Source organism: Daucus carota, chromosome 3 (assembly GCF_001625215.2).
Source record: "Daucus carota subsp. sativus chromosome 3, DH1 v3.0, whole genome shotgun sequence".
NCBI classification, from domain to species: domain Eukaryota; kingdom Viridiplantae; phylum Streptophyta; class Magnoliopsida; order Apiales; family Apiaceae; genus Daucus; species Daucus carota.
The window spans coordinates 56,720,368-56,738,892 of record NC_030383.2 but is presented as its reverse complement, the minus strand read 5'-3'; the positions used below and the strand labels follow the sequence as shown (position 1 = coordinate 56,738,892).

Here is an 18,525-nt window from a genome sequence, read left to right as displayed (position 1 = left end):
GTTTTCTGAATAAATCAGATCTTTTGAAATCAAAGATCCGATTGTGTTTTCCCGTCTCGCCTTTTGGCGTGTGTTGATTTAGTACCCCATTCTTGGGCGATTCTGCGTTGATATGTCGTTCTGTGTTATCAATGAGAATGATTGTGATGGAGTTTTGGGAGATCTGGCTTATCGCATCATTAATACTTTCGGCATGTTTATAGCTGGCTTCCGGCATGTAGATAGCTGGGGTATGCTTGGAACGGTGGCGATCGCATGTGCTCACCTTTCACAAATTATAGTTGTTCATTATTCGAGGACCCTTGTTCCTCATTGCTTAGTTTTTACAACTGAGTCGTCTGAACGATTGATGTAGGCTGGATTACTCGAGAAGCCTTTGTATTCATTTTCAATTTCAAGAATCCTTGGATTCAGTTTGTTAAGCAGTCTGGAAACAATGCGGCTATTTGTTTAGCTCGTTTTATTGTTTATCAACCTGATTGCATTGTTAGTTGGGGAGTTGTCCCGACTAGACTTGTTTTTAATTTAATGGAATGAATTTGCATTTTGTCAAAAAAAAAAAAAAAAAAAACTGAAATAGAGGGAGCAATAAATTTGACTCCAAATGTAATTACTTAGACAAAATGAAGAGGCAGAATAGTTTCGACTAATGAATTTAACGAAGCCTTCTCTGATAGCTTCCGTCTGATTCCTATTCAAATCAAAAGAACAAAATAGGCACTGCAATTCTTTGAAATTCAAATTTACCAAACGCTGATCCTTAATGCCAGATGTTATCGAAGATGGAAAAATTTCTAGATAAACCACATGGGTGTTTCTCCACATTTTAGATATACAATGCGCTAAACGTCCTCATTCATGCACATGAGCTTTAGCGTCTCGTTCGTTCATCTTTTTTCTTTCTACTTGCCAACAAAATCTATACACTGGAACAATATATATCACAATGAACATGGCCTAGGCCTCAAAAAGTATGTACATGGAAAAGCTAGCACCAGAAGTTAATGGTTTAAGAGTGATGCTTGTCAGTTAAACCGCGTCAAAGCTTTGTGACGATTTTGTGTACAGTTTCACTGCGTTAAAGTTTCAGATTGTCAGGAAAATGCATGTGCTGGATAGAAATTTCTAGCACGAGTGCTCACTGGAGCAGAGACACGGTCACTCTGATTGAGACAACCTAAATTTTGCACTTGACTTTTCTGTTATCTAGGATGAACTCAACTTGCATTGATCCGATTCATCAGGTCATGGTAGTAAAGCAGTATGCACATTGGTTGACCCACTATGCTGAAAAAACACCAAAACAACATATTGCCCACCTGCAACCGAAAAATCGGATCAAGAAATATATAAAACAATACTTGAGGCAAATTCTGAATCAAGATCAAACTCAAATTTAGTATCAATAATAAAAATTGAGAAATATATCTAGGTAACAAGGAAAAAGATTTATGCATTTATAGCAAAAAAAAAGGTACGTGCAAAATTCATTTTACAACAATTCACAAATCAAAGCAAGATTCTAAATTTTTTTCCCATCAAATCATAGAAGTGAAATGCTCAAGTTGAACATGCATTGTCAACGAATGCAACTCGATGCTTCTAATTTTCTACCAAAAAACAACCTGATCAGCATTAGCAATATAGTAATACTCACATCCTAGTTGTAGAACTCAATAACATACTGTGCAACCAACTGAACAAGCATAACCAGTCCTGATCCACAGTTACAAAATTAAAACTAAATGGTTATCAGAGCAATTCCTAAAATTTCGTTTCCATCCTCTGTTCGCTATAAGTCGCCTAAAAACAAAAAGTGATTTCTCAAATTTAGTCAACAATTAGTCTAGCAAAATCAAAATTGATCATTTCAATTCAGTATCCCGAGTCGGATCTCAGTACAAAGATTAATCTGGGTCTGCCACATTGATTTAATTCAGATTCATCAAATCAAATTACCTCTAGAAACGTCAATAACATTACAGAAAAGAGTTCCAACAAACACTTCTTTCAAAGCATTTGGGGATTTCCAACTTTGATTTGTGAAGTAACAGGAGCGACAAAGTAAAACAATTGAAAACTGCAACCAGACATGGGTAAGATGGAAAGAAAGCCATACCATTGAATTTGTGTACTTATCTTGCAAGTACTTTGTTAACAAGACCAGTGGAACCTATCACAATGAGAGAAAGGCACTCAGAAGACCTTCAGTCAAAATTAAAAATTGGCTAAAACTGTCGATGCTTATTTCAAGTTTAAAATACAAGCTGGCATATTTTATATTCTTCCAAGTTCTAAGAGTGTTTTTGAGGGCCTAACCAGGAAGCTAAAGAACCCTCTCAGATAAATTAATTCAATATTAGCAATGCATGCTACACCTAGTGCAATTATATGCAAAAGCTGTAACTGGATTTACATGTATGATAAAATACCTGTAACATCATTCCCATAAAACCCCAAAACTTGAATAAGTGGAACGGAACAGCAATGCATAACTGCAGCATACAAAAATTAGCAAAGCCATACATATTTATGCCTGCAATAAGAAATTATAGCCTCCCGCACAATCAAACATTGCAGGTTGGACACTAGCTATAGAAACTGTAAATAAGTAACAGATGCGATTATACCTCATGGAAAACAGCAGAGATGAAGAAAACAATTAGAAAAGCAACTCCCTGCATCAAAAGGAAAAAAGAAGTTAAGAACAGGTAAGTTCAGACCTTCTTAACGATATAAGCTCAGAAATGAGAAGGAATTCACATAATGTTTGCGTTCAGAGGGGGAAGGGAAATCAGTACCTTTGGTATGCCATTCCTCAGACATGGAAAGTACACATGACGGACCATCCATTTATGAACAGGCTGCATATGGAACTATTTTGATTAGCAAACATTAGTAGAACAATAGCAACAATTTATTATTAGCCAGAAATAATAATAAACATTTTCCCAACCTTCTAAACCAGTATAAGCATGTTGAATAGAGTCATTGCAATTGAATGTAAAGTGATTTGTGAAGTAAATAGAAAGCTACTCTACTTTCTATTGAGGTTTGAGCGTTTCTTAGTATAATGGAGATGAAAAATCTAGTGAATACTATACATGAACATTGTTTCAGAAAAAACAGGACCATAAACATGTATTCTCTGTCTTGAAAGACGTAGACACGCATTATCGCTAGATCAAATGGCAAATCGTCATATAAGTAACAAACACTGGTCTATCCGGACGAGAACGAGACTGATGTGGAGAAAAACAAAAAAAACACATGAGGGGAGAGGGAGACAGGGGAGAGGGGGGCAGAGAAGAAGTTACCATATTCCACATTCTCCAGTACTGATGCAGGATACATGTGTCATGCAAATACAGTGTCAGTCATGTATAGGCAATGAAAGTTTTCTCAACTCAAGCATTTCAGAACATAAGAAAACTACCTCATCCACAGATTTTGCATTCCACCAATCTTTGTAGAACTCGCGATCGCCAAAACGAAGAATCTCAGCAAGAATATTTAACCTACATAAAGATTAAAAATAACTTCAGGAAGTATACATAACTTGACAGTAATAACCTTGCACAATGATTGAAGCAAAACAGATGAAAAATTTAGCAACTTAGTTTTGCATCTAAAATTGTTTAGCCAAGCCCTCAAAATCATCCTAATATAGATACCTAGATAAACCAGCACTAAATATTATTAGATCTCTGACCAACTGACATGTAAAGGATTCAGATTCAGTAAATAGGGGCTCGAGATATAGAAATCACATAATTTTAATTACAAAATTCTCTCAACCGAACTGCATATATCATATGTGTTGATGCACAAAGGCACAGTATAAAATAAAAGATACTCTGGGAAATCAAAAGACAGATCCTTCTTTATAAAATATTTCAACCTAAATCTACTCCTAAACCAAATCAAATATATGAAACACACTCTTTTATTTATAATCACTAATCAATAAGATAAAGAAAAACAAAAAAGCGTACAAAATAACTTTAAACACTAATTTAGTAAGCAAAACATAATTTGCAGTTGCTAATACAGTAATACTGATAAATTGTGCTTCTTAGTTTCAACTTTTCAACATCTCTCTGCTGCAGCTCAATCATGGTCAACGTACCAAAGACAGAGTCTATTTCACACAAGAAGAAAAAACCCACCAAAATCATTGTGCTAAGGCTGCACTCTGCAGTGCCAGCGCTGCAAGCACGCATCGCAGCATCCTACCGAGAGATGCAAGCATTTCAAAATTGTCGGGGACAAGAAGGGAAGGGAACCTCTCTGTTTTAGAAGACCAGTGGTTACAAATTTTATTTTTATCACTTTAATCTCTCTTTGCAAACTTATTTCGGATTTTCTAGTGTGTGCCCATGGGCACCTAGGAAGCATGAGTGCGGGTACGGGGTGCGGGTGCTCGGTACGTGGACACGGGAATTCGTCAAATTCTAAAATATGGGGATACGGGTGCGGGGGATACGGCAAATATTAAAATAATAAAAAAATAATATATAAATATATAGTATATAAATAAATTAAACCATTTATTTTATATATTAATATTGTGAGTAGTTACTAAAATTAATTTTAGTGCCGGTAGTACTGATCAAATTAGTCCTACAGGGAATTGAAACAGCTGGAACCCATTAAGTCATTAACGGTAAATAAAAAAATTTAAGAAAGAAAGTGGACATCCCTCAGTCCAGGTTCGTTTCACGTCTACCAAAGTTTATTCATACATATACATAAATTACATATCTGTATAGATAGGTTTTATTTGCTGATCTCCCCCTTCGTCTCCACTCTTCTTCTCCGACGACCTGCAGATGGTTTCCGGCGATGATAACGAAAGATTCGACTGTGTACAGGCACTCAGTAACACAAGTTTTGACTGATTAATTTTAAGTTTTTTTTCCAAAAAAAAAGTTGTTGTAAATTACGGATTGTGCCACTCCCGCACCCCCATCCCCGCACCCCCGCGTATCCCCATCGCTGCCTCCACCGAAACGCCGTGGTGTATCCCGTGCGTATCCCGCCGCACTCCCGCACCCCCGCACCCCCAAGTATCCCCTACGCAGTTCTTCTCCCATATGGAGTATGATTGCTTTCTAGATGGGCACACACTAACAACTACTTTTTAGTTAGGTGGTGGATTTCTATTGACTCCAAAATCATCCACCAAAGTAAAAAGTAGTTGTTAGTGTGTGCCCAGTCATCGACCAAAGTAAAAAGTAGTTGTTAGTGTGTGCCATGGGCACACACTAGAAAAACTCAACTTAGTTTGGTTAAAATTTGTTCTCGGTTAACACTTAACATTGTGTTAATAGATTTTGCTGTATTAATTGTGAACGAAGAATGAATCAGCATTATAAATTGAGTTATCCTAAGGAAATACTTATAAATTGATCTATTCAGTACTTCCCTTCCCCCAGTGGTTAAAGACAACCATCACATTACGACTGCAATGCTTTAACCACTTAGCTAAGAAGACTCGTGTATACATGCACAGAGATTTCATGTATTGTTGTGATCTTAGCTACTAATTATTTTAATATATTTGCACAGTCAGTCAGTCGTTAGCTAGACTATTCCAGATTCCACAATGAATGAAGGAAAAGTTATCACTTATTTAGCAAAATAAAGTCTCATCATTATTTATACATTTGGGCAGTAGAACTATATTTCTATTATTAAATATTACTTTATCCCCCAAAATACCACATTAAGAGTGTGAAAAACTTAACCACATTAGATGTGCATATTAAAAAAGTGTATTGTCTTCAATAGCTTATCCTACTGCCTTGTATTTGTTATAACTTGTATTTGTTATAACTTATATGTCTACAAACAAAGAATGAAGCGAAGAACACATATAGAAAAGGAAGTGCACAATTACGTACCATAGGTGGAAAAAGCAGTAGAACATGCAGAGCCAGACATACAAAGTGGGAACAGAAAGCTTTAAAATCCGCTCCATGCCATATAAGAAGTCCACTTTCAAGGGATGTTTAGAATTTTGCACAATAGGATTAATATACTGCACCATCAAAGCAACAAAATACACCAGTTGATAACCAAACTTCCACACATGAAGGAATAAGCTAATTTCTTAGTGGGAGAATGACTGACTTGTTCTATAATGAAACCCATGAGTCCGGTAAATACTATCAATTTAATAAGCTGGCGTAGGACCCAACTCTTTCGAACACTTGCAGAGCGAGGATAGCTTGTCTACAATGAACAGTGAGAAAAAGTTAGATTCTGAAACAAACATGTAAAAATAAAAGCATTGCAGGCATTACAAGCATATATGCAGACAAATCTAATCAGCAGAGGTGCTTCGACCACTATATTCCTTCAAATGACAACTTATAATTCAAAAACAAATAGTAAATTTATAAATTGACATTTTCTATGTTGATAAAATTTTAAATCATTGCTTAAAAATTCTAATAATGCATTTAACACTAGTGTATGCCTCTAAATTTTAATACTAACTTGTAGGCATATGAGTTATGAAACCACAATAACATAATTACCAAGATAATGATATTTAATACAATCAAATATCATACAATTGGGATGTCTATTTTATTATAGGAACAATAATTGAGTCGGATGTGCATAGCTTAGGATGTTACCTGATAACATAATGTGGGAGCAGCCATGAAATATACCAAACTCTTAAAGCTAACGTTGTCCGAGTAGTCCATATACAATGTTTCATCCTATCAGCAAAACAGTAAAAACATTAGTTCCAGATGGCGAGATATCACATACACTTTTTACAATTTAGGACTGCTCAGACTGAATGCAAATTTTGTTCAATTAAGAGTTGATATTATTATTTAGGTCATCATCGTGGACATCCTAAATGTAGGAAACATAAAAATTATCTATTATGATGCTTGCTTCAACATACACATTTGGTAAACCAAAAGTGCAGTATTCTCATAATAAGAAATTCATACTGTGGCAGATGGTATATACGAATTATAGCATAAACGTATATGAATTTTGAATATTGCTGCTTGAAAGGGAAGATATATAATTTCAATAATACAGATAATAGCAGAAAAAAGTACCAGCTTTCTGTATTGTTGTTCTGAAAGAAGGGAGTTGGAATAATTTAGAGAGTAACCTTTTCAGCAGAGTTTGCAATTGCTCTCATATCATAATTTGTATGTGCATAAGACACCAACTTTAACCACACAACACAAGCAACGAACATCAAACTGACTCCTGATTGAACAGCAGAATCAGTCCTGTAAAGTTAAGTAAATAAAATCACCATTTTGGATTGCATCTTACAATTCACTAAACGAATCCTCAACATCTTTTAAGTAAATGAGAGAACACAAGTATTTAAAACAATACTGTATCTTCTCAACAAATTTCGGATAATCGCCTGATTTTCCCATACTAATAGTTTCAGTCACAAGCTTTATATTATAAAGCACTCTTCTTCTTGAAAGACTGGGTCAGGACGATCTATAGCTATACAAAGAAGGTTCAGGAAATTTGTATGATCTTCACTCAAGTGGAGCTTGTGTGCTGAAGATAGAGTATTGGTGGCTCTTCAGAGCCTTATGTATCAGGGAATACTGTAATTAATTGAATTGCATACATTAAATATGACTGGGCTTTGTGAATTAGTTTCAAACCTTGGGAGTGACTGTGAAAAGATTTACCCCTTCTGGGTATGAAGGCTGTCCAAAAAGATAACAGTATAGTTGCTACATCTGGAGTTTGGACATCACATCCGCATTTAGAAAAATTACAGTTCTCGCCTCAGATACACATGATGATTAGAGAAATCCTTTAGAAAGCAATGATCAAATGGACAGTAATTGCACTCTATTCACATAGAATAGTTTAAGTTACATCAAACTTTAGACATTAACCTATTACTTATTTTCATTAACTTTAGTGTTATATCTTAAGAGCTTATATTATTTTTAATTAAGGAAAAATGAAAAGTACACACAAGTCATAATTGACAATAAGATGAAACAAACCTGAGAATCACAAATGCTGGATACAAAAGTGTGATGGTGGTTATTGCTATGTGAAGAGAAACAGCTACCTGAAAAGCAATTATACAGATTAAAGCAAAATTAGGACATGAGAAAGGTGTCGATGTTAACTACATTACTGTTACTTTTATACAACTTAAAATATGTATAAAATAATTTTTTATGCTTCAAATAAAATTGTACGGCTCATACAGTATGAGCTTGCATGTATTACATAAGTTGTATGGAAATATACAAGTACTATTTTGAAGTATCGAAAGCATTAGTTGCTTATTCATGATATTTATTTCCAACGAAATTAATTTATTTCAGTACCTCAAGTACCCATACAATAACTATGTGTGTCTCTTTCTATTTATAAACTTGTCTATTGATATATACAGAGAAAGTTCTATATACAAAATGAGTATGACTTAATTTACAAATGCTTGCTTCAAAATTTCATGCTAAATGAGCTAACATGTAATACTAGGAGGCAAACTAATACTTCATTCAAATATGTAGTCATTTTCATTCAGCAAACAAAACATTCCTGACAGGTAATTGTGAATTGAACATGTACTTGTTGACACCCGTATTATTCAACATTATGTTAGTAAATTATTAGTTTATCTCAAATGTTGTCAAAATGTAGGGGTGTGAAATCAAATTACTGTAATTTCAGTCTGGGATCCCCATTTTTGAAAACTCACCCCTGGATAATATAAACAACAAAGGATGGAGCCTATCTTAATAATAATGTTTTGTTTATTTTAATCCACTAATTTATATAAAATAACTTATTGAATATCTCTGGATAATAAATGAAAAAGACAATAAGAACTGTGTATGAATGTATGAAAAATGTATCAAATGACTAGATGGCCGGCCAGCAAGATATATAAAAAAAGACTAAGTTAGAGAAATATGAAAAATAATGAAAGAGAAAATAATACAAGATAATGGAATATAATGTTGTTGATGAGTGCCATGTTGCGAAGATAATGTCTGTGGGTCTACATAAATAAATTTTTTTTACGTCTCACTTTATGTATAAATTTTTTGAAAAAATATTATAATATTGGAAATGACTGAACACCGGAAAAGTATAATACTGAAAAATAATAAATACATTAGAAATACAATGAAAATAAATCCAAACTAATAGCATGTTTTTTATTAAAAATTTGTTATCAATCTTAACCTAAAATATTTAGTTTTAGTCAAAATTAAAGTATTGAGCAAGGTTGAGAAAAAATAGTTTTTAAACACACACACACACATAATATTTTATCATAACTTCTGCACAGAAAAAGAGAAGGAAAAAAAGAAGAAAAAAAGATGATCTAACTACTATAGTGCGTTCGTTCTTCAAGATTATTAACCATGTTCATCAAAGTTCTCAAAATTATCCATCAAGATCATTTTATGATCCTCAACACCCTTAAGTTCTTCCTTTCCACGGATATCATCCACACAACTAAGCTTCCTTTAGAAAATGATAATTCAGAAAAGGCATGCTTCCCATCTTTGTTGACATTTGAGGATCAAAAATAATTTATAAAAAAATAAAAGAGATAATGGGAACAGGAGGATGATCAGAGAGAATAAGTAGACTGCATATTCTACCGAGGAGAGAGAAGGCAAAACTTCTAATGAGAGTTTGTGATGTGGCAGTTTCTTGAGTGGTGGATACTTATTTTAGTTATAGCGATAAACTATACCAACCTTTACAGCTGATGAATTATATGCAAGCACTTACATACTCCTAGATATAATATTTCTCCATCTCTCTTTCTGATTTGGCAACAAAAAATTATGAAAACATCAAGAGTACAGAATACTCTATATTTCAAAGGGGGAAGATTTAAGGTGCATCTGTAATCTGTAAGTGGGAAAAGTAGTAAGAAATGATCTATTACACATCCAAAGAATGCTTCAACGTAACTTACCTTCTCTGAGATAAATTTTTGGCGCACTAATTTTTCAACGACAAATGCAGCAGGTGGTAATATCCCTAAGCTGAGACTGAAATTTTGAATAAATCAAATAAGATTAATGTCAGTGTACATATTGCTACATGTAGTCTTATGACAAAATATATACAAGATGAGATGTAACACTGATCCCCATGGGATAATTACCCACATAACTTATTTTACTTGGATATATACAATAGAAGTACATAAGGAAGAGTTCAAATATTACCAACACATCAAAAGGGGCCAATCCCTCAATGATCTAGAGCTAAACCAGAAACCTGAACTAATCAAGATGCCATACTGCAAAAATAATAACAGTCCGTCATCTCCAGGCCATACAAAAACACAACTGTTTAATATGGTTTATACAACAGAACATCATTTAGGCCTTCATAAGTCATAAAAATAACCATCATACATACACAATGCTAAAGTAGACTAGTAGAGACAGACAGAAAAGTATGAAATGATTATTGTACGACTATGTAATCATTATACTTATTAAATAAAGCTATTTTATGTAATAATAATTTATTTATTTTAAATTTAAAAAAAAAAAAAAGAAGCCAACCTTCATCAGATTTTCGATGATGAGCCTGCTGTTCACAGCAACAAGCACTACTATACAGAGATTGAGGAGACCTGCATGGCTCTGCAAGAAAATATCACGTGACACACTTGAACAATGCCTAATTTGAAAAAAATGTGATCTTTCTTCTCTACTTTTTTGAGTAATAAATAAATATTGCAACATCCTTACACAAAGGCAATCCTATGATATAGAATGAGTAATTTTTCAGTTGATATTACACCTAGATCAGTTAGCACTTAGCAGAGCTAATGGAGGACAAGTTAAGATGGCAAAAAAAAGAAGCAAATCATCAAGTGGAACCAAGCAGCAAAGGTTTTTAAATAAATCTAGGTCACATCTTATTAACTATTTGTAAAAATAAAGTGCTCTCCCAAGAAAGTGCAGTCATGCGTTACCTCTCTCAAAAAAATTCCATAATATATTGGGCTTACTTAAATTATATTAAGAATATAAGGAAAAGCTTGAAATTACATTGGCCGTACTTATATTATATCTATTTCCACGTCTAAGATAATATATTATATATTATTATTGAATTGAATCATTAGAAAATTGAAATTTTTCACAAACCCTGATTTTCTCGGCTTTATCTTTCTTGTGGATTAAAGTGTTGACAAAAGGATTTCTCGTGGGAAAAAACTGATTTCACTGTCAAGACCCAAAAATGATGCTACATCAAAAAGGAAATGAAGATTCTGGTAGAAGTTATTTAGGAAGCACCTGCAAAGATAGTATCTGCAGATGTGCTCATCTCTAAACCCAAATTTGAAAACAGCACTTGCAAAGAATCCAAATAAAGAAACCTAATTGTGTCGGTTCGTGTTAATGCAGTCAGCTGATTGTCTTTGGATGTTCGGAGAATACCTCTCAGGCATCAATAATGAACTTCTTATACAATTCCCCATTAAGCTTGAGGAACCCAAGACTATAGTGTTTGGGATTCTTAATTCTTAATAACCTTTATGCATGCAATTTGGTCCCATCTAAGTAATAGCAACCCCTACGATATTGAGTAAAAAACAACCGCTGCAATTGCAATGCATGGAAAGTGCTGGAATGTCTGCACTTTGGGCCATGTTTAAATTAACTGACCAAAATACTTATCAGGCCTAGTGACAGAGAAACAGTCACGAATCCCATGGCCTGTGGCTAGAAGGTAAAGACCCTTGCGTTATCAGATTTCCTTGATATGCTAATGTAATGTATGAAAGATATTGATAAAGAAATAAAATTATAGGAGGTTTCTGATACTTAGAACTACCACCTTTGCTTCAAAAAAACTATCAAACAGACAAACTGGATGAATATCTTTTCTATAATAAATGATAGAGTAATTGTGATGTGACCAATTGTCCCCATAACTGACTAAATGCAAGTAATATACACGTGTTTGTAGAAGAAAGCATCCCTATTTGGGCACTACCTTCCTTGATAAAGGTAATATAACAGTTTCAGTAGTTATTTTTTGAATGGCTCTGGCACTCGGCACTTACACTAAGATATTAAGAAAAACCTAGTCGGCACGTATCCAACTCAACCATATATATCAAGAACCAAATCAACCAAACCAGTGTGCTTGAGAAACGTCAAACAGAACTGCATATATTATACACATTAGAATATAGGGAGTGCTCAATGCGACCAATAGTTTAATGAATCCTCTCTAGGACCTAAACCTTACTTTTGTTCTCTTTTGGTCCTTCCCTCCCGGAGTAAGCAAAAACACATTAATGTACATCATACATACTATTAGGTAGATAATCTCGCCTACATCACAAGCTCATCAAATCATAAAACCATAAACAGTCTTCAACATTAAATGAAGCCTAAATTTGTCATTTCACATTCACACTTGTAACAAACATTTCGAATAGACTTCTAAATCAACATCACACGTTCTAGTCATCAATTTACACATAAATATCCGCTAATACTAATAGGTTCCGATTACCCTGCCTATATAACATTGCTCGAAAAATCACTTTCGCCACAAACAATAATTCAAAAACATATATATTACCATAGCAAAAACCAATACCTCATGCATAGATGTATAGAGATTACTAAACTACCGCAGTTAAAAATACACTACCTCTATTATGTTACTGCTACGTTGTTATTTAATTTATCGAGCATTAATTCATCGAGATTCTACTATACCTGCTTGAAAATAGCGTCGGAGCTAAGAGGACTTTCCTTAATTCTCCGATGAGCCGGCGACGAAGCTCGCAACGTGAATTTCACTGCTCCTTTATTGTCGTCTCCTTTACTCGTTTCCGCGGTGGAATTCGCCGGCGCTCCGGCCAGATTCCGGTCAATTACGGCGTCATTCGACGGCGACTCGGTCGTCGCGCTGGTTCTTCGCCTCAGTGAGTTGTCGAGATCCGAGTTTTGCTCCATTAAATCGTAATTGAAGCTCATGCACGGGAGATTTTAATAATGTTCATATACAGGGGGAGTGGTATATGCTGAGATGATGTGTGTATGTGGCAGGGTAAGGCGGTGTAAAATATTTTTTCCTCAGAAAGTTGCTGAAAACAAAAACGTGGATGAGGTGGGTGTTTTGGGACGTGGCTTTGATATCTGTACTAGCCTTTAACCGTGCGAAACTGGTTATATAGTTCGTAATTTATTATTTACAATTTTAATTTTAACATCATTTTATTAGTATTTTAATATTAATAGATTGAATTTAATTAAATTATATTATTCGACTGACTATATTTTCTCCCGATTACTTGAAAATGGACAAACCCTAACAAATATATATATATATATATATATATATATAGAGTAAAGTTATATGGAGTACACAAAAATATTGGAGTATTGGAGTACAAAGTTGGATAAAATGTAATCTATTCATCTAAATTTCAATTTTTTTTGTTCAATAATATTCGTAAACATTTAATAACCTGCACATTATGTTCTGCAACATAAACATTGTAATCAAAATGTAGAATAATGACTTTTATAAATTACAGGACTCTATGTTCTGCAATATAACTAATAAGCAGAACAATAATGTTAATACTTGTTAAAGTTGAAAGATACTAACGACTGATAGACAATTATGTGCAAGACAACTTATAAATGATAGATTGTATATAAATTTGCATAATCAAATATATTATTTATGATTAAACTAAAAAATTAAGACTTGTACTCCAATACTCCAATGTTTTTGTGTACTCCATAGAACTTAACTCTATATATATATATATATATATATATAATACATTTAATCCGAATTTAGTACATGTAGATTTAAAAATTAAAAAAATCAGAAAATTCAAATCTTTTCGAAACATAGACGATCTTGTAATACATTTGAAAGATTCAGTAATCTAATCAATCGAATTTCAACATGATTCTATAATCTTGATTTTTTTGGCAACATAAACTTTTAAGATTAGAATTAGAAAGAGTTATGTAATGTGTGGTGTTTATATTGATATAGAACACGTTAAAGTTAAAAAAAATTATATAAAGCTTCTTGTTAAAAAAAGATATTCGAAATTATTATTTATAATTTTATTTATAACATCATTATAATTTTTTGATAAAATATTATATGATAAGGTAGTGTTAGGAGTGTTTTTAGTATTTGAAACTGTTTAACAATGTAAGACTAATAGACTCCACAGCATGAGTCATTTTTTAAGGCTGATATGATAATTTCACATACTTGGATCAACCCATTAAACTCTGGATCGATCCAGCATCTTCCTCATTCAAATTAACACAATGAAAAGATATTTCGGATCTTTATGTGACCCGACCCGGATAATACTGGATATGCACTATGTTCCTACCATATCAGTACCGCAGCATTGAATGCAATCCCTTCGATCAAGCCACACATTACGAGCTCATTCAAATCATATCAAGATCATCATATTAAGATCAAAATTTAAAAACAGCATTAATCACGCATCCTTGAATCGTGCCTCTAATCACGACGTCAGTTTAGATTTAAGCTTTGCTACTTCTTTGCATATATGATATTCTTATTAGATCAAAGCAGATAAGTTGGATTTCACATTCGAAATCATTCTTTCTTCCACGCCTCTAATCGCGACGAGTATGTTTTCTTGCTTGGCTTTCGAACTGATTTGTGTTCTCGGTCGGATTTTGGTGCAGTACTACTGATCTTGGCTTTCTTTACACATTAATTTCTCTATCCGCGGACTTTGCTTTGCGCTTATTTACTATATTGTATAATCAAATTGTACTTATCTTGCACAAATCGCGTTGATCAGTGTATGCATCAGGTAGTATCCGTCAAAGTCCTCTTGCGACGATGCTTCGACAAAGGATGATGTTTCGAAGTCAAAAACATCAGACATGTGGTGACACAATTAAAAGAGAAAGACACAGATTCACATGCACAGGAGCACAAAAATTACACAAACAATTACAAGAGTAAAGAAATTGTTATGTACCTCTACGACGAGTTCCCTGTACACTTATTAATGTACCCTAAGATGATCTTATATAGGCAAGCAAAAGTAAAAATACCTAATTTTAATGTAGGAAGTTACGAAATTTAGTCCTAAACTTTGCCCTCCTCTTAAACTAGTTTCTAAAATAAAAAGCATTCTTACGGAGATTTTGATTTTCAAAAATATTCCTACAATCCTTTCCATCAATAAAGAATCTTTTTTTTTTCAAATTAACTAACACAATAAAATTCAAGAATGTTCCAATTAATCTAAATAAATACAAACAATCTAAATCTAATATCCAATACATAATAACAATACTAATTATATATAAATAAATAAATAAAATCACCGGATTTTACATTGACCAAGTATGATATCAAATTAATCACTTAGAAAACACACAAATCATGTATGTAAATAGATTATAAAATAATTATAAAGTACAACATTTATACACGAATCTTTATACCCACAGTGCAAGAAATATTTACTTGTTTATCATACATAAAGGAAACGTAATATACATATATAAATTTAAAATCCCAATATCTACTTTAAAAGATAATAACAAAATACATAGTATTATATTTATTAAATAAAAACAAGATATTTTAGACCATTGCCATTTCGTGTTGTTAGTGTGCAACAACTAGGCAAAGTGGATCGTAGAAGGGGGGTTTAATATAATCCTCAATTTTTTTGATAAACAACTAGAAAAATAGCAATTCTAAACAAACATGTAAAACACAAGATAGTTAAAATTTCGGTTGGATTATCTTTCCATCCGAGATAATTATCTAAAGAGGATTAATTTATGATATCTTTACAAATACACAACTGCAGATTTTTAACACTTGTGTGTTCAAGAACTCTCAATTGCTAGTGTTTTCTCACACACATTACATACTACTACTACTACTTGGTTATATATCTCAAGTTTACAAAGCAAACTAAACGACAAGATTGACACGCTTTTCCATGTTCGAAATGCTTTGTTTCTTCATTCTTTGTCCTATATATGCACATCTTCTAGATTGTCTTCATTTTTGACTGTATTGATTGTCTTAATACAACTTGTTTGCATGGAATTAGAATGTTTTTGTTTCTTCTTTAGTTTGTTAAACATGATTCAATGTCCAAGAATGTACAATCAACCCATGTGATATGTCAAAATGCTTGTTAAGTCATTTTAACGGATATTAAGATTATTCGTTGAAACATTTTTCATCCGTGGAAATCTTGTTCATCCATTAATTAAATTACACCTTTATCAGTTGAAACTTTATTTGATACCCGTTGATTCATGCTAGCTTCTTCATCCGTTGATGGATCATTGAATTTATGCATTAACATTTATCAACATTATTCGTTGACAAATAATCTAAACCGGACATGCTACAAAATTCTTAGCAGTTGACAAGCTTTCTATCAATAGATAATGAAGGCATTATGTTGTCCTTTGATAGCTATGATTACAAAACAAATCACATAATTCTCTAAGTGTTGTATTATCATCGAAATCAAGTGAATCCTAACACGTGTTTTATTAAAGTATCTTGAATCTCATATAAAAAAGTATATATATTATTTATTTAACATTTTTGTAAATAGTAATTATTAACAATTATAAATATATGAGATTTACTTGATTATATTTTTTTTATAATTTTTATTTTAGATATTCGATTATACATACCATAATTACAAATTATTAAAAGTTCTCATTTAATTAACTAAAATAAAACAAAAACATATATTGATAACTAAACGAAATTCAATTGTGTTAAATCAAAGTAATGCATATAATTTTATTACCACCGTCCACTAGAGAAGAAAAATAATTCAATATACGATCAATTACATAGAAGTCAACATGTTATATTACTAGTAAAGAATTCTTGTTGGAAAAAAATGATATCAATGTTTATGAATATTCAAAAGTGTGGAGTAATTTTTTTTCTGGACATGAACCAACTCTTCATGTGTGATTTTATCAATTATTTAAATAAAATAAGTATCATATGATTTTTAAATAAAATAAGTATTATAGTCAACCAATTCTAAAAATAGATAATTTTATGAAATCTAGTCCTCTATTTTTAACATATATTAGTCCGTCATGAATTAATATTGTAAAAAAAAAATGGGATAAAAATTATTGATCAAAATATGATAGTAGATTATAACTTTTGTAGTATGATTACTAGAAATTGTCTTAATATAAGTTGTTGCTACCTAGTAATGTCTCAAATACAAGTAATCATCATATAATAAAATATATATTTTTTTATTTATTATAAATGAATATGGATATCTTACAAAGTAACTTGCCTGGTTTGGTTTAAAAACACAATTGAGATGTCCTTTAGTAAGAATTAGGATTAGAAAACATGAGTTCTATAGAAGAAGTGGGATCGCATAACTTGTATGTGTATTTTCTACATTGAGGTATGATGTATTCCACAATTATGTTTGTCCATGTTCTTTTGATTAATTAAAATTTGTCTACAATAATCACATATATACAAATGAGGGTAATGTTTTCTTCACTCCACCAACTTTAACTCGTTTTTTAGCCATCTTTCAAACATTAGATCATCTCAATCATGTAGGACGCTTAGTTTAAAATCATTAATACATATTATAAATAATTTTTTTTAGTGATTATGTGAAAAAAAACCCCAACTCTAACGATACATCCCTCTTGTCTCCAATGTAACCCCTATTTAGAATATCGTAGGATAATCTTTTATGCATGTGTATGGGTATATAGGATCTTACGCTAATACAAACCTCTTTAAAATACAAAGTACGTACTAAAATAAAATAAAAAAAAATCTAAATCACATCGAATTATAGCACATACGGTATGCAAATTGATCATTGAGAGATGAAGAAAAATAGAGTGAAGTCAGATTTCAAAAAGAAATACTCACTGCTTAGCAGGAAGAATCAAATCAGAAACGGAGGAAATTATGTGGAATCATGTGTGAGGGTGCATTTTAATTGTTTGTGATGATTTCTTGGAGATATTAGATTAGATCCATCTAAACGCTTAGATTAGTTTGTAGATTATATAATTGGGTTTTGAAGAATATTATTGAAGACCATGAAGATCATGTAAATCACAATCATTATCGTTGTATAAACCTTAATCTCGTGTCTCTAGTTTAAAAAAAATTACCTTATAATTTTTTTTACTATTGTCTCACAAATATATAAGTGACTTTTTATTTTGTGCTGCTTTAGCTTTATACTAGTCAAATATATCCCCACCTCAATCCCAAAAAATAGTCGTTACATGCAGTATAAAACATATCAATTATCAGAACTGTTATATGTACTATATTTGTAGTGAAAGAAAAAGTGCAGAATGCAACGAACAAAGTTAGATGATTGATAGTTGAATATATATTACTTTTCCACATTATAATAAGTTTTTTTTAATGATAGATAACTTTTTTGGGATTAATTATTAAATT

At 32.3% G+C, this 18,525-nt stretch overlaps 1 protein-coding gene across 2 annotated transcripts; it reads right to left on the bottom strand.

The window, feature by feature from the left end:
* Positions 1 to 773: 773 nt before the first annotated feature.
* Positions 774 to 13,149, bottom strand: LOC108210867 (diacylglycerol O-acyltransferase 1). 2 transcript variants are annotated; one of them, XM_017382313.2, is made up of 16 exons: positions 12,756 to 13,146; positions 10,575 to 10,655; positions 10,230 to 10,303; positions 9,974 to 10,049; positions 8,025 to 8,092; positions 7,148 to 7,271; positions 6,648 to 6,734; positions 6,136 to 6,237; positions 5,907 to 6,043; positions 3,437 to 3,518; positions 3,318 to 3,338; positions 2,802 to 2,864; positions 2,631 to 2,678; positions 2,433 to 2,495; positions 2,120 to 2,173; positions 774 to 1,319 (listed from the first exon to the last, which is right to left on the bottom strand). In XM_017382313.2, exons 1-16 carry the CDS (start codon positions 13,014 to 13,016, stop codon positions 1,218 to 1,220), a joined length of 1,443 nt encoding a protein of 480 aa, XP_017237802.1. In that variant the 5' UTR covers positions 13,017 to 13,146; the 3' UTR covers positions 774 to 1,217. The 2 variants fall into 2 exon arrangements, with proteins under 2 accessions (XP_017237802.1, XP_063945683.1); XM_064089613.1 differs by lacking the exons at positions 774 to 1,319; positions 2,120 to 2,173 and having other exon boundaries at positions 2,433 to 2,536; positions 12,756 to 13,149.
* Positions 13,150 to 18,525: the final 5,376 nt, after the last annotated feature.